The 14,493-nt window shown below is 34.9% G+C and overlaps 3 protein-coding genes across 3 annotated transcripts in view; all 3 read left to right on the top strand.

Moving 5' to 3' along the window:
• LOC132189562 (pentatricopeptide repeat-containing protein At1g62914, mitochondrial-like) overlaps positions 1-339 on the top strand; it is a 5,816-nt gene extending 5,477 nt beyond the window's left edge. The window contains exon 5 of the mRNA XM_059604304.1: positions 275-339. Coding sequence (XP_059460287.1) covers positions 275-339 — 65 coding nt within the window. The remainder of the gene's footprint in view (positions 1-274) is intronic.
• A 3,031-nt stretch (positions 340-3,370) lies between these two features.
• LOC132189560 (putative pentatricopeptide repeat-containing protein At1g12700, mitochondrial) lies at positions 3,371-6,495 on the top strand. Its single transcript, XM_059604302.1, has 2 exons — positions 3,371-5,298; positions 6,171-6,495. The coding sequence occupies exon 1, from the start codon at positions 3,371-3,373 to the stop codon at positions 5,198-5,200; it is 1,830 nt and encodes a 609-aa protein (XP_059460285.1). The 3' UTR covers positions 5,201-5,298; positions 6,171-6,495.
• Positions 6,496-9,998: 3,503 nt separating this feature from the next.
• The window catches only part of LOC132189559 (pentatricopeptide repeat-containing protein At3g22470, mitochondrial-like), a 7,397-nt gene continuing 2,902 nt past the window's right edge, over positions 9,999-14,493 (top strand). The window contains exons 1-2 of the mRNA XM_059604301.1: positions 9,999-10,797; positions 10,862-11,276. Of these exons, the coding sequence (XP_059460284.1) occupies positions 9,999-10,797; positions 10,862-11,276 (1,214 nt within the window). The remainder of the gene's footprint in view (positions 10,798-10,861; positions 11,277-14,493) is intronic.

Raw genomic sequence — 14,493 nt, 5'->3', positions numbered from 1 at the left:
CTCTAAGTCATTCAATTCTAATCCTAAAATTCCTCCAACTAGACACATAACAATGTATACAGAATTGTACTACTATGAAAAATTTTTGGTAAGCCAACTCAAAGTTGCCTTTATTTTTCAATCAATTGTAATTATATGACTTTAAATGTCCATACATGTTAGATTTATTTCTGATTCAAGAAAATGTTAAAAGTTGTCCATCAACTCTAGTATTTTCATTTACTTATTTATAAGACATCTTATAAAACGTATTGAAAACATTCTGATTGGGCAGGTAACAATCCAAATGAGGATGAAGGTGAGTCTGAGGATGAGAATACACAAGAGCTCCTTCGGTGATGGTTTTTGAAGGGTTATTTGGACATATTTTCATTTTGGTTGCTTTAGTGGACCATTCTTCTGGATATTTAGAGTATGTGATGTATCGAGCAAATATTTTGACATATTTATTTATTTATTTATTTGGGTTAAATACTAAAAACCCTTTAGGGTTTATACTATTTATTTTTTACCCTATATGGTTTCATTTTTATTAAAGACGGAGATGGTACCTCCGTTAAAATTTTGTCCAAAACTTAACGGAATGCCATGTCAACACCAATCAAATTGCACCACGTGTCTTATAATTAATTTTTTGATTTTTTTGGTTAAAAAAAATTTAAAATTATTTTTTCAAAAAAAAAAAAAAAAAATTGGGGGTGGCTTGGAGCCCAGGGGTGGCCAAAACCACCCCAAGAGGTTCTGGTAGTTTCTTAAGATCTGCCAAACTAATTGTACTTCTTTCGATCTTTCTTTACTTCCTGAGGTTGTGTATGGGTTTGAGACTTTACACTGGGAGCAGTCTTGGGTGGTGGGTTTGTTCACTTATAAAAAAATAATCCTTTATTAAAACTCGGTTTTCTCCAAAGCTGGAGACGCCTTGGTCATGGCTACTGCAGATCTTTCTATTTGCTTTTATCACTAGGTATTTCCAAATCAATTATAAAGCTTTACTGGATCAGCATGGCAAAAATTATTTGTGCAATATTTGATTTTGAAAGCACGTTGATAGCATTTCATTTATATAGAGAACCAGCATTTCATTGGATCTCTGTACAATTGGAATTCAAATAAATACATAGGTAAGGAAACTTTAATCTAACATGCAGAGATCATGATAGCCATGATATTTAGGGCATCAGATGCGCCCACAAACTGCACCAGATTGAAGACGCCTACCCTTCGCACTGGCGATGCCCACCTTCCACAGCTACAGATCTACGACTTCCACCTTCCACCCATGGACCAAGGGGGTGGCCAGCCCCAAAATTTTTAATTTTCTTTTTCTTTTCTTTTTTTTTTTAATATTTTTTTAACAAAAAAAATAAAAAAAAATTAATTATAGGACACGTGGCACAATTTGATTGATGTTGACGTGGTGTTCCATTAAGTTTTGGACATAATTTTAACGGAGATATCATCTCCCTCTTTATGAAAACTACAGGTACATCATGTGATAAAAATGAAAACCTATAGGACAAAAAATAAAGAATTCAATTCTTAGGGGGCTTTCTAGTATTTAACCCTATTTATTTTTTAGTGTTTAATAGCTTGTTCGGACAATGGCTATGTTTTTATATTGTTTGCAGTACATTATATAACTTTTATTGTTTGGGTTTACCAAGTTGGGATACCTAAAATTGCATTAGAGTTACCCCATGCAATGCAAAGTTGTGGCCAACTTCCAAATCTCCAAACCTGTGCTATTTTGTTAGATGGGTTGTGTAAGAATTTTCACTTTTCAGAGGCAATGACATTATTTCAAGAAATGGAAGACAAAATGTTAGACCTTAATATTTTGATTTTCAACATCTTGATTGACGGTATGTGTAATGCTGGGAAACTAACAATAACAAGAGGAATGTTTAGTAGTCTTCCTATCAGAGGTTTGCAACTGAATGTTCCAACTTATAATATAATGATCAAAGGGCTTTGCAAAGAGGTCTACTAAATGAAGTGAGGAGCTATTTGAGAAAATGGAGGGAAGTGGTTGTTCAACTTACCATATCACATATAACACAATCATCCAAGGCATTTTGCCTTGGCTTCTTTTTCTTCTTGTTGTGTTGGGGCATTAAAAGCTCTATAGAACTTTATAAAGGTCATGCAAGATATAACCTGCCAAGAGAGAATTTGACATTTGAAGATCGTCGAGTTTAGCTTACCAGATGAAAATCTAGTAATGATTGTGTCTTCATGCCCATGAGCATGGAAAATCCCATGATGTCCAATCTATACATTTTTAGTGCAGTCGATTGGTGGACTGTAGGGGTGTTTTTGTATGAAATGTTGTACGGCGGGACACCTTTCAAAGGCGAAAACAATAAGAAAGTCCTCATCAACATCCTTAAACAACGACTAGCATTTTAAAATATTGGTGTTGACAGTAACAACGAATTTGAAGAGATGGTTAAAGTTCAAGACCTCATAAGCAAACTCTTGGTGAAGAATCCCAAAAAGAGAATTTGGAACTTGAAGGTTCTGTTGAGATCAAGAGGCATGAGTTCTTCAAGGGTGTGAATTTTGCTTTGATTAGGTCAGTTAGAACACCTAAGGTCCCTAGCAATTTACATAAGATAGCTTTGTTACCAAAGTTAAGCAAAAAACATAGGGATGAAACATATCAGCCCACACATCATTTTGAATAGTTTTTGTATAAAGAATTGCAACCCAAATGTTCGAAAAGAAAACCAAGAGAAATGCTAAAGGTACTAAATATTTTACTAACAGATATTTGTTAAACTGATGTGTAGCTCATTTATTGGTATTTGTTACATTTCTCTTAATTAATTATTTTTTTCTTCAATAAATAAGCTACATATCAATTTAATAAGCCTATGTTAGCAAAAAATTTAGTATTCCTAGTATTTATCGAAAATCAAACCCAACTCTCAAAATCTCATTGTTTGTCTAAACACCCCGTAAACGACCTTTTTCTTCAAGAGCCCTTTTTTATCCAGTTTTTGTAATTTCAATCGTTAAATCCAGAAGGGCAAAATTGTCATTTCGAGTTGTAAATAAAAAACACGTTATCAAGGGTTGTGACACGTGTGAATCGGTGTGATTAGTATGGTTAGAAAGATAATCCAAATTCAATGAGACATTTTGACGGGCCAACGTTTCAACAACTCGGTAAGCTGACAGAAACGACGTCGTGGATTTCTGTGTATAAAAATACACCTCTCATTTTCAGGTTTCTGGAGATTGTGAAAGTTTCTCTTGTTTCTCTTAGATCTACTACTCCATCAAGATCATCTACTTCTTCTGCTTGTTTCTCTTGAGCAAAGCCACCACTGCATTCGATTGATCTGCTTCTTCTGCTTTTCAGGAAATGGGTACGACTGGTAAGTCTACAAACTCTCTTGCTTTCTTCTTCAATAATCATTGTCATGTTAGGGTTTCTTTCCACGCTCAAAATTATTATTATTATCGCTGTTTTAGTGCTACATCTGCTAAAACTACCAATAGTGGTAGAGATATTGTGGAAAGCCCCAATCAGTTCTTGAAAACTGTGAGAGATCGATGCAGATCTCGAAGCTTTAGGAATCTTGATGATGCCTTAGGCGTGTTTGATAGAATGCTTCACATGCACCCTTTGCCTTCCATCGTGGATTTTCATCAATTGCTGACTGCAATTGCAAGAATGAAGCATCACTCAACCGTGATTTCTCTTATTAAAGAAATGGAACTGTCAGGAATTGCTCCCGATGATTATATTTTGGGCGTTTTGATTAATTGTTTCTGCCATTTGAACCGGGTGGATTTTGGTTTCTCTATCTTTGCAAGAATTTTGAAAATTGGTTTTCAACCGGACCGTGTAATTCTTAATACTCTTGTCAAAGGGCTCTGTCTTCGGGGTAAAATTATTGAGGCTGTTAAGTTGTTTAACAAAATGGAGAAGATGGGCTACAAACCTGATATTGTAACCTACGGAACGATAGTGAACGGTTTGTGTAAAATAGGCAAGACCAGTGAAGCTATTGGGTTATTTAGAAAGATGGAAGAAGTAAATCTTGAACTTGATGTAGTGATGTATAATACAATTATTGATAGTTTATGTAAGGACAGACTGGTAACTGGGGCTTTAAACTTTTTATTTGAAATGACAAATAGAGGAATTCAGCCAGATGTTTTCACTTACAGTTCTTTAATTCAGGGCCTATGCAATTTTGGTCGGTGGAAGGAAGCAACGAAACTATGGAATGAGATGTTGGATAGGAAAATCATGCCAGGTGTGCATACATTCAACATATTGGTGGACATGCTTGGCAAGGAGGGGAAGTTGATAGAGGCAAACAAAGTTTTTAATGAGATGATTCAGAGAGGCGTAGAGCCTAATACAATCACGTACAACTCTTTGATAGACGGTTATTGTTTACAAAATAGAATGAATGAAGCTGTCAAACTATTTAATACGATGGCTCGAAAGGGTTGTTCGCCTTCTATTGTTAGCTATAGCATATTGATCCACGGATATTGTAAAAACAAAAGAATTGATGAGGCAATGATTCTCTTCCGTGAGATGACTATCAATGGCGTGATTCCCAATGTTGTCACTTACACCACTCTTATAGGCGGGTTTTGCCGAGTTGGGAGACCTAAGACTGCACTAGAGCTATTCCAGGAGATGCAAGGTTGTGGCGAACATCCCGATGTCCAAACTTATGCTATTTTGTTAGATGGCCTATTTAAGAATCTACACTTTCCAGAGGCAATGGCATTGTTTCAAGCAATGGAAGACAAAAAGTTAGACCTTAATATTGTGATTTACAACATCTTGATTGATGGTATGTGCAATGTTAGGAAACTTACAACTGCAAGAGAACTCTTTAATACTCTTCCAACCAAAGGCTTTCAAGCTGATGTTCAGACTTATACTATAATGATCAAAGGGCTTTGCAAAGCGGGACTACTAAATGAAGCGAGGGAGCTATTTGAAAAAATGGAGGAGAACGGTTGCTCACCTGATCATGCCACTTATAACACAGTCATCCAAGGCTTCTTGCATCATAATGAGACTTCATGGGTAGTGAAATATATCCAAATGATGGTTGACAAGGGTTTTTCGGCAAATGCGACCACGGCAACCATTTTGATCGACTTGTTGGCTACTAATCAAGCAGATAAAACATTACAAGATTTTTTTCTAAAATCTGTGTGAAAGATTTCTAGTTCTTCAACGTTCATGACAAATTTGATATTCTAAACTTTATAGAGTTAATCTGTAAGGTACAAACATATTTGCCACAAGTCATTAAGGTAATATACCTTTCCATGACTTTTGGACTATTGTTGTGTATTACTATTCATAGTTTGTTATCTGTGTTTTTTAGTTAATTTGTTTATGTGTTAATTAATTGTGTATTACTATTCATAGTTTGTTATTTGTGTTTTTTAGTTAATTTGTTTATGTGTTAATTAATTGTTTAGTTTCGGCCCTTAAACATGTGTTGTCACCAATACATTTTGTTGCCTAACTCTTATTAAATGCTTTTTGCTGGTAGGTTGAATTCTGCTCTTCTAGGACTGGCTTCCAGTTCATCATTGTTTGTTGTTCGCTTATCTAATTAGTTGTCCTTTAACACTTCTCCTTTCCTGCAAAATGTTTGTCCAGTGGACCAGAATTTTACTTTCTTTGAATACCATGAAAGACAAAGTTGCAATTCATTTGAGGATTAGAATTCTAGAATTTTAGTGTGAACTTTGAATTGACTTGACATGGCCAGTTGCTGCTCACTACTTGCCAGAAATTTAATTTGGCCTTATTAATAACATTGACAAATAACTCAATTCGGATAGGTTACAGTAAGCTTCTGTTTTTTTTTTTTTTTTTTTTTTTTAATTTTAATTTTAATTTTTAATTTTTTATTATTATCATTCTTTAAAATATAAAACTTCTCCTTAAATTATATTTTTAAATATCATTGCCTTCAGTAACTGATGATCAGCATGGTCATATAATTCTCCCTCAAGATAGTGTAATTATTCAGGTATACACAAAAATTAGTGCAACAAGTGTCATGTTTAAGTGTAATTACTCACCGTGTTTTATTCTTAATGTAATTTCTCAGCATGTTTTGTTCTTATTGATTTATATATTTTTAAGAGTCAAATGTTTTAAATTCTTGCAGGGATCTCATGATTGAAGGAACACTGTTGAAGGTCTAGCTAGGAGCTTGGTTGTTATGTGTTGTTGATTTTGTTTGATGCTGCTGGATATTGGAAGTTGGATGTTGGTGGTTATGAGCTGTTCAGCTGGATTTTACAAGTTAGATGCTGCCTGTTTTTTGGTTGATGAAGTTGCTAGTTTTTCGGTTGATGCTGCTTCGTCAACCAAAAAATTTATTTAAAAATTTTGTTGATGCATAGCTATTGAAGAATATTGTTCATTTGGAGTTTGGGGTTCTTAATGGTTGTATGCGTATTGTCTGAAACATATATATATATATATATGTTGTCCCTTTTGTTTGTTGTTGAAACATACTTACAATCTTTTCGTGATATAAAATTAGGTTGTTGCTTTTGTTTTATTTCTAGGTAATTATTACATGCTATTAAAAACTATTGCATGCTATTAAAAAATGTGTGATTTTTTTTTTTTTTTTTTTTTTATGAATAAGAGAACTTCATTAAAATCAAACAAACCAATCAACAAAGTAGCACCATATACAACCCCTTCCAAAAGGCTGAAACCACAACCTCACAGAGGTTTAAAACCAGCCAAAACAAACTAGAAAGAAAACCACAAAGCTAACAGGTAGCTTGCAATCAGCAAAATTACAAGCAAACCAGGAACCACCACCAGAAAGCCTTCCAAAAGTAAGACCAAGATGTGTGATTTTCACGTATTAAAAGTTCAGGATTTTCACTGCCGCATTAAGGAGCGAGCACTTGGAAGCATTTATAGCATTTCTCTTCCCAAAAATACTCACAAGTGCTATAAATACATCACATGTAATGTTACGTGAATACGTAACAGATCTTGTAACACGCCTTTTGATTTTAAGAAGCTGGATCAAGCTTTTTCTTCCTACCTATTTTGATAAATTTTAGGTTTTGAAGCAACCTAAACTTTTTTCAAACTCAAGGTTTTGGATTAAATTTTTGCCTACTTCTTATTCATTGGACTTGACTTTAAATAAGAAAATTACAAGAAGCAATGTGACCTTCCTATCAGAGACGTGCTCCACTAACTTATGGATAAATTGCACTACAATTAAACTTAGGAGTTAGAGACATAAGAACATATGGTCGAGTAATATAAGGAGGATTAGAGTCCTTCCAAATATGACGTGTCTTTTAAAATTATTATTGAATTCGAGATGATAATTATTGAATTTTGATCTATTGGTGATTTTAAATGTTACATCACGTTTGGGAGGACTCTCTAGTCCTCCTTATACTATTACTCCATATGGCCTCTCCTCCACAGCTTTTACATGCAGAAGCAATTGACTTAACATGGACTCTAAATATTCCCTATTTGAATAGAACATGGAAAATCTACTCGAATAGAACTCTAAAAGGAAATAGAACATGGACTCAAAATAGATAACTTAGAATTTAAATTAAGTTGCTGCATGTATGATAATCCAACTTATCCTAGTTCAAAGATAGTTGTCTTAAAAGGAAAGTGAAATGGATGTTGAGTACCAAAACTCCCAAATCCAAATAACAAGCCCCTGCAGGTAACATATGAGCTATTTTCTAAGTTCCATATGACATACTGAGCTCAGGAAAAAAAGAAAAGAAAAAGATAATAACATATTATGGTCGATGCTTGAATAGATGAACAGGTTTATCATGTGTTCACACACGAATGTCAAGAAAAACTCTAGTGTCCAAAATCCAAAATCTGAACCAAAATTAACGTCTAGGACATAGGCCTAAGAGACTACGCCTTATGAAGCGTAGTTTACCAATTCGAATCTCCTTCCCCACGTTCCCTCTTCTTGTGCAGACATGTAAAAAAAAAAAAAAACAAACAAACAAACCACACTGGACCAGATGACATGTGTATCTCTCAGCATTTGCGTATGATAGGAATTGAAGCGTCTAAAACCTCATTTTATCAGCACAGGAACACTACAAATTTCTAATTATCTATAACTGCATCACCCTCTGCAAAGCTCTGTTTCTATATGTAGAACTTGCCCTCAGTTACAATAGAAATTGTTAACTGTACGTGGTACTAGCGAAGGCCATTCCTTAGATGAAGCTGCAGTTAATGTAAACTATAAAGCCAAATCAACAACATATAGAAAGGTCAAGGAAATCGTATCAAATCCTGACAAGCAACCATACCGGTTAACGGCAATTACACCTTGCGAAGATCATGACAGCAATCCTCTCATTATGCAGGGTATTTTATACTCCTTATTTAACATGTAATCGTTAGCTGTGTACATAGGAGCAACGGCTACTTACCTTCTTAGTTCTTTCCAGCTGTAAATGCTCTGAGCATATGTCGCTCCTTACCTTCTTGACCAAACTCTGTACTGTACTATAAAAGAAATGTATCACACTGTTTTGGAATTAGATTTTTCCAAACAGTTCACGTACTGTTTCATGGTATCAAAGACTTAAAAGGCCAACGCCAATTCTTTGATCCCTCTGGTTCCTTTCTCTCTCTCCCTCTCTCTCTCTCAGTTTTGATGATTTTCAGCATGAACTTCTCAATCATGAGATGTTACTTGATCAGCAACATACTGTTGCTCCTGATAACTCAAACTTTGCTCTCTTCTCCAACAAAACAGGTACTCGGAATGGTTCTTACAAAAACAAACTGCCACAACAGCAACAACACGGACTCTCTCAGCAGCAGCAGCAGTAGTCTCGATTTTCCCCTCGTGGTCCAACTCAGAAGCGCAAATTCAATTTTCCCACTCAACCACAGCTGAACACCTTCCAATACTCACAGCAGCAACTCACTGGCAACTCTCAAGCACCATGCCGGATTTGTGGAAAGTCCATCCATCAAGCAAATAGACCGGGATGGCAGCAACTGCATGCCACTTCCACTGTTTTTGCTGTTCTTCTTAGCCAATTTCCCTTATCGCCTTTTATCCTCATTTGACTCATATGCTTCTTGAGGGTCCTGCAATTTTCCAATGTGAGCTTTGGGAGCTCCAGAAACAGAGCTTGGAACAGAGAGATACAGAGCATCCCAAGAATCAATTGTCCATTTGACAATTGTCCCCTATTCGTTTTTTGATATTTTTAGCTCCTACGTGTTGATGGGAGATCAGGCATCATATTGAGTTGGATTTCGAATAATTGGAATCTAAGCAATTATTTCATTTCATCTGGGTAATTAAAAGTGGGAGAAACAGCCTTGAGAATATTTGTATTTGATTGTTCATAAATTTGTTGGATTTAGATGGGATTGTGCGGTTGTGTTGTTGTTCTATACATCTTTTTACCTTTCATCAAGAAAAAAAAAGAAAAAAGAGATTTATGTGCAGGAATTCTAAAAAACACGACTGAAAATAACTGTAAAACATGATTGCCTACAAAAGGAGGAAAAAAAATGTTCCTGGTGCATGTCACAGCTAGCATGCAACAAAGTTGAAAATACAAATACTATAAAAGAAAAAAAAAAAAAAAAAAAAAAATCAAGCAAATCAAATTGAGAACAATACGAAACTTCTTTACAAATTAGACACCTTTTTCTTATAATGCATACAAAAACAAGATCTTTTTTTTAAAATAAGTAAAAATCAATCGTTTGATTCAGAAAGGCAAAACTGTCCTTTCGGGTTGTAAAAATGAAAATCACGTGAGATGACAAGTGTGCTTTGTATGGTTAGAAAGATCATCCAAAGATCATTTTGGGGGGCCATCGTGTCAAGTTTCTCTTGGAGCCAGTACTGCATCAGATCAACTTCTTCTGCTTATTTCTCTTGAGCTGAGCAACTATATACATCATATTTCTTCCATTGCATCTTCTTCCTCAGGAAATGGGTACGATTGCTAAGTCTAGAAACTCTATTGCTTTCTTCTTCAATCATTTGCTTATCGATCCTCATTATTGTCATGTAAGGCTTTCTTCCCATGCTCAAAATTTTTATTATTATTATCTCTGTTTTAGTTCTACTTCTGCTAAATCTACTGATAGTGGTAGAGATATTGTTGAAAGCCCCAATCAGTTCTTGAAATCTGTCAGAGATCGATGCAGATCTCGTAGCTTTAGGAATCTTGATGATTCCTTAGGCGTGTTTGGTAGAATGCTTCGCATGCACCCTTTGCCTTCCCTCGTGAATTTTAATCAATTGCTGGGTGCAATCGCAAGAATGAAGCATCACTCAACTGTTATTACTTTGATTAAAGAAATGGAACAGTCAGGAATTGCTCCTGACGCTTGTACTCTAAGGGTTCTAACTAATTGCTTCTGTCATTTGAAGCGGGTTGATTTCGGCTTCTCTATCTTAGCAAGAATTTTGAAATTTGGTTTTCAACCGGATTGTATAATTCTAACAACTCTTGTCAATGGGCTGTGTCTTCAGGGTAAAATTGTTGAAGCTACGAAGTTGGTTAACAAAATAGAGAAAATAGGCTATAAACCTAATACAATTACCTACAGAACGATAATGAATTGTTTGTGTAAAATAGGTATGACTAGTGAAGCTATTGAATTGTTTAGAAAGATGAAAGAAAGAAATCTTGATCTTAATGTAGTGTTGTATAGTACAATCATTGATAATTTGTGTAAGGACAGATTGGTAACTGAGGCTTTGACTTTTTTCTCTGAAATGACAAGTAAATGAATTCAGCCAAACATTTTCACTTACAATTTTTTAATTCAGGGCCTATGCAATTTCAGCCAAAATCATGCTAGATTTGTATACATTCAGCATATTGGTGGACACACTTGGCAAAGAGGGAAAGTTGACAGAGGCAGAAGAAGTTTTTAATGTGATGATTCAGAGAGGCGTAAAGCCTGATACAATCACTTACAGTTCTTTGATTAACGCTTATTGCTTGCAAAATAAAATGGATGAAGCTGTCAAAGTATTTAATACGATGATTCGAAAGGGTTGTTTGCCTTCTATTGTTAGCTATAGCATATTGATTCACGGATATTGTAAAAACAAAAGAGTTGATGAGGCAATGATTCTCTTCCGTGAAATGACTATCAACGGCATGATTCCCGATTGTGTCACTTACAACACTCTTATTGGCGGGTTTTGCCAAGTTGGGAGATCTAAGACTGCACTAGCTATTCCACGAGATGCAAGGTTGTGGCCAACATCCCAATGTCCAAACTTATGCTATTTTGTTAGATGGCCTGTGCAAGAATCTATACTTTCCAGAGGCAATGGCATTGTTTCAAGCGATGGAAGCCAAAATGTTAGACCTTGATATTGTGACTTACAACATTTTGATTGATGGTATGTGTAATGCTGGGAGACTTACGATTGCAAGAGAACTCTTTAATACTCTTCCTACCAAAGGCTTTCAAGCTAATGTTCGGACTTATACTATAATGATCAAAGGGCTTTGCAAAGATGGACTATTAAATGAAGCAAGGGAGCTATTTGAAAAAATGGAGGAAAACGGTTGCTGGCCTAACCATGTCACATATAACACTATCATCCAAGGTTTCTTACAACATAATGAGACATCATGGGTAGTGCAATATCTCCAAATGATGGTTGACAAGGGTTTCTCAGCAAATGCGACCATTGCAACCATTTTGATTGACTTGTTGTCTACGAAAAACAACAAGTCAATATTTGAGAGAGAATTCTCTAATTTAATAATAATTCAATGAATAAGTTTTACATAATAAGCTAGCCTATTTATAAAAGAGAAATCCTTGAAAAAAAAAGTAAATCTACTTCTAGTAGAGAAAGTAAATCTAATCTTAGTAGGAAAGTAAACATATTCTAGTTGGGAAAGCAAACATAATTCTAATAGGAAAAGTAAATATACTCCTAGTGGGGAAAGGATTATAAAATAAAAATAAACTAAAGTAAACTATTTATTCTTGGGGTGGGGACACACATGTCCTACAGATGATGTGGTAGATGGGAATTGGATGCTGCAAAATGGTTGTTTTACAGGAGGTCCGGATAGTAGGGGCTTTCATCTTGCATTTAACAGTGAACTCTTCATCTAGTTCCCAAGAGGTAGTTTAATTGGCTGGGACCACGCTTAATGAAGCGGAGGTCATTAATTCGAATCCCCCTCCCCCCTCCTTGTGCGGACATATCCAAAAAAAAAAAACAGTGAACTCTTCATCTTGCATACTTTGCAAGTTCTCCACTTTTTGAAAACAAAATCCTATAATTAAAGCTTTTAAAACTTAAATACGTATTAAATAAGAGAATTAGAAAACTTGAGACATAAAATATTGACAAATAAAAAATGAAATAAAAAGAAAAACAACTCAAAAGTTGTAAAAGATGAAAATACAAGCAAATCAAAACAGAGTCAGTTTTTCTACATAAACAATTAAAATCTAAAATGTTTTGTGTCTACAGAAATATAATTTGTCAACATAAAATATTTTATGTCAAAACAAACGAAACCTTAATCCAAATGTAAAATCTAAAAAGTTCAAGAAAATAAGGACCCAAATCTAGAGTACATGAGAGAATCTACAAGCTCTTCTTACACAAAGAAGTTTCATGCTCTCCAACTTCCCCATTCAAAGATATTGCTAATACGAGCTATGAAGATCAATAAAATGTTGTCATTTCGGTAAAAACTCAGAATACTTGCTTGACTTTTTTGCTCTAAAAAGGCTAAATCCCATTTTTGAAAAAGCTTATAAATGAAATCTTTTTTAAAATAATAATAATAATAAAGAAACTTCTAACTTTTAAAATATATATCTCAAACAGCCATTAATCAATTTTTCACACACTTAAAAAAGAAGTGGGAGACCTATATATATATATATATATATAGGTCTCCCACTTCTTTTTTAAGTGTGTGAAAAATTGATTAATGGCTGTTTGAATATATATATATATATATGGCATCTCCACACAAGAGGAAAAGGGAATTCGAACTAGTAACCTCCGCTTTAAAATGCGTATCCCTTGGAGACGAGACCAACAATATTTGAGGATGCACCCAAGAAAGAAAAAAAAAAAATAATAATAATCAGTGTCTCTACCGTTTCAAAGATCAAACTTTAGGGTAAAGCTAATTTCCAAACCTGATCAAACTTGGGGTTGAGCTAATTTCCAAACTTTTGCGTGGACACTGTCTTTACCCCAGCATTTATATGTACTTCACCCAAAAGTTGTGCCTATAGAAAAATTAAGCTAACTCAAGGAAAATCTTGAATCATCACCTTTAATCTAAGGAATCAAGATCGCATACAAGGAGAACATCAAGCATCAATAAAGCATTAAGAGCCCTACTCCATTTGACCTACATGGACTTTTATAGGATGGATAAATCTTACAGGAATGACATGTTCCTGGTGCATGTCACAGCTAGCATGCAACAAAGTTGAAAATAAATAAATAAAGAAAAAGAAATCAAGCAAATCAAATTGAGAACAGTACGAAACTTCTTTACAAATTAGACACCTTTTTTCTTATAATGCATCAAACAAGATCTTTTTTTTAAAAAAATAAATAAATAAAAATCAATCGTTTGATTCAGAAGGCGAAACTGTCCTTTCAGGGTGTAAAAATGAAAATCACGTGAGATGACAAGTGTGCTTTGTATGGTTAGAAAGATCATCCAAAGAACATTTTGGGGGGCCATCGTGTCAAGTTTCCATGCCGGATTTGTGGAAAGTACATCCATCAAGCCATAGACCGGATGTTAGCAACTGCATGCCACTTCGGCTGTTTTTGCTGTTCTTCTTAGCCAATTTCCCTCACTACCTTTTATCCTCATTTGACTCATATGCTTCTTGAGGGTCCTGCAATTTTCCAATGTGAGCTTTGGGAGCTCCAGAAACAGAGCTTGGAACAGAGAGATACAGAGCATCCCAAGAATCAATTGTCCATTTGACAATTGTCCCCTATTCGTTTTTTGATATAGTTAGCTCCTACGGGTTGATGGGAGATCAGGCATCATATTGAGTTAGATTTCGAATAATTGGAATCTCAGCAATTATTTCATTTCATCTGGGTAATTAAAAGTGGGAGAGACAGCCTTGAGAATATTTGTATTTGATTGTTCATAAATTTGTTGGATTTAGATGGGATTGTGCGGTTGTGTTGTTGTTATATACATCTTTTTACCTTTCATCAAGAAAAAAAAAATGAGATTTATGTGCAGGAATTCTAAAGAACACGACTGAAAATAACGATTGCCTACAAAAGGAGGAAAAAAAATGTTCCTAGTGCATGTCACAGCTAGCATGCAACAAAGTTGAAAATACAAATGTTGGAGTTTTGTGACTTTCACCATAAAGTTGGTGGGACCCAGCATCATTAAAAGAGGATCCTTTTGGCTCACGTTTTGTATTCCTAGTTGCTCTTG

Source organism: Corylus avellana, chromosome ca8 (genome assembly GCF_901000735.1).
Source record: "Corylus avellana chromosome ca8, CavTom2PMs-1.0".
Classification (NCBI taxonomy): domain Eukaryota; kingdom Viridiplantae; phylum Streptophyta; class Magnoliopsida; order Fagales; family Betulaceae; genus Corylus; species Corylus avellana.
This window is presented reverse-complemented; position numbering and strand designations above follow the sequence as displayed.

Excerpts from the sequence above, each read along its gene's own strand:
- LOC132189560 (XM_059604302.1), top strand. The coding sequence starts at position 3,371 with ATGGGTACGACTGGTAAGTCTACAAACTCTCTTGCTTTCTTCTTCAAT.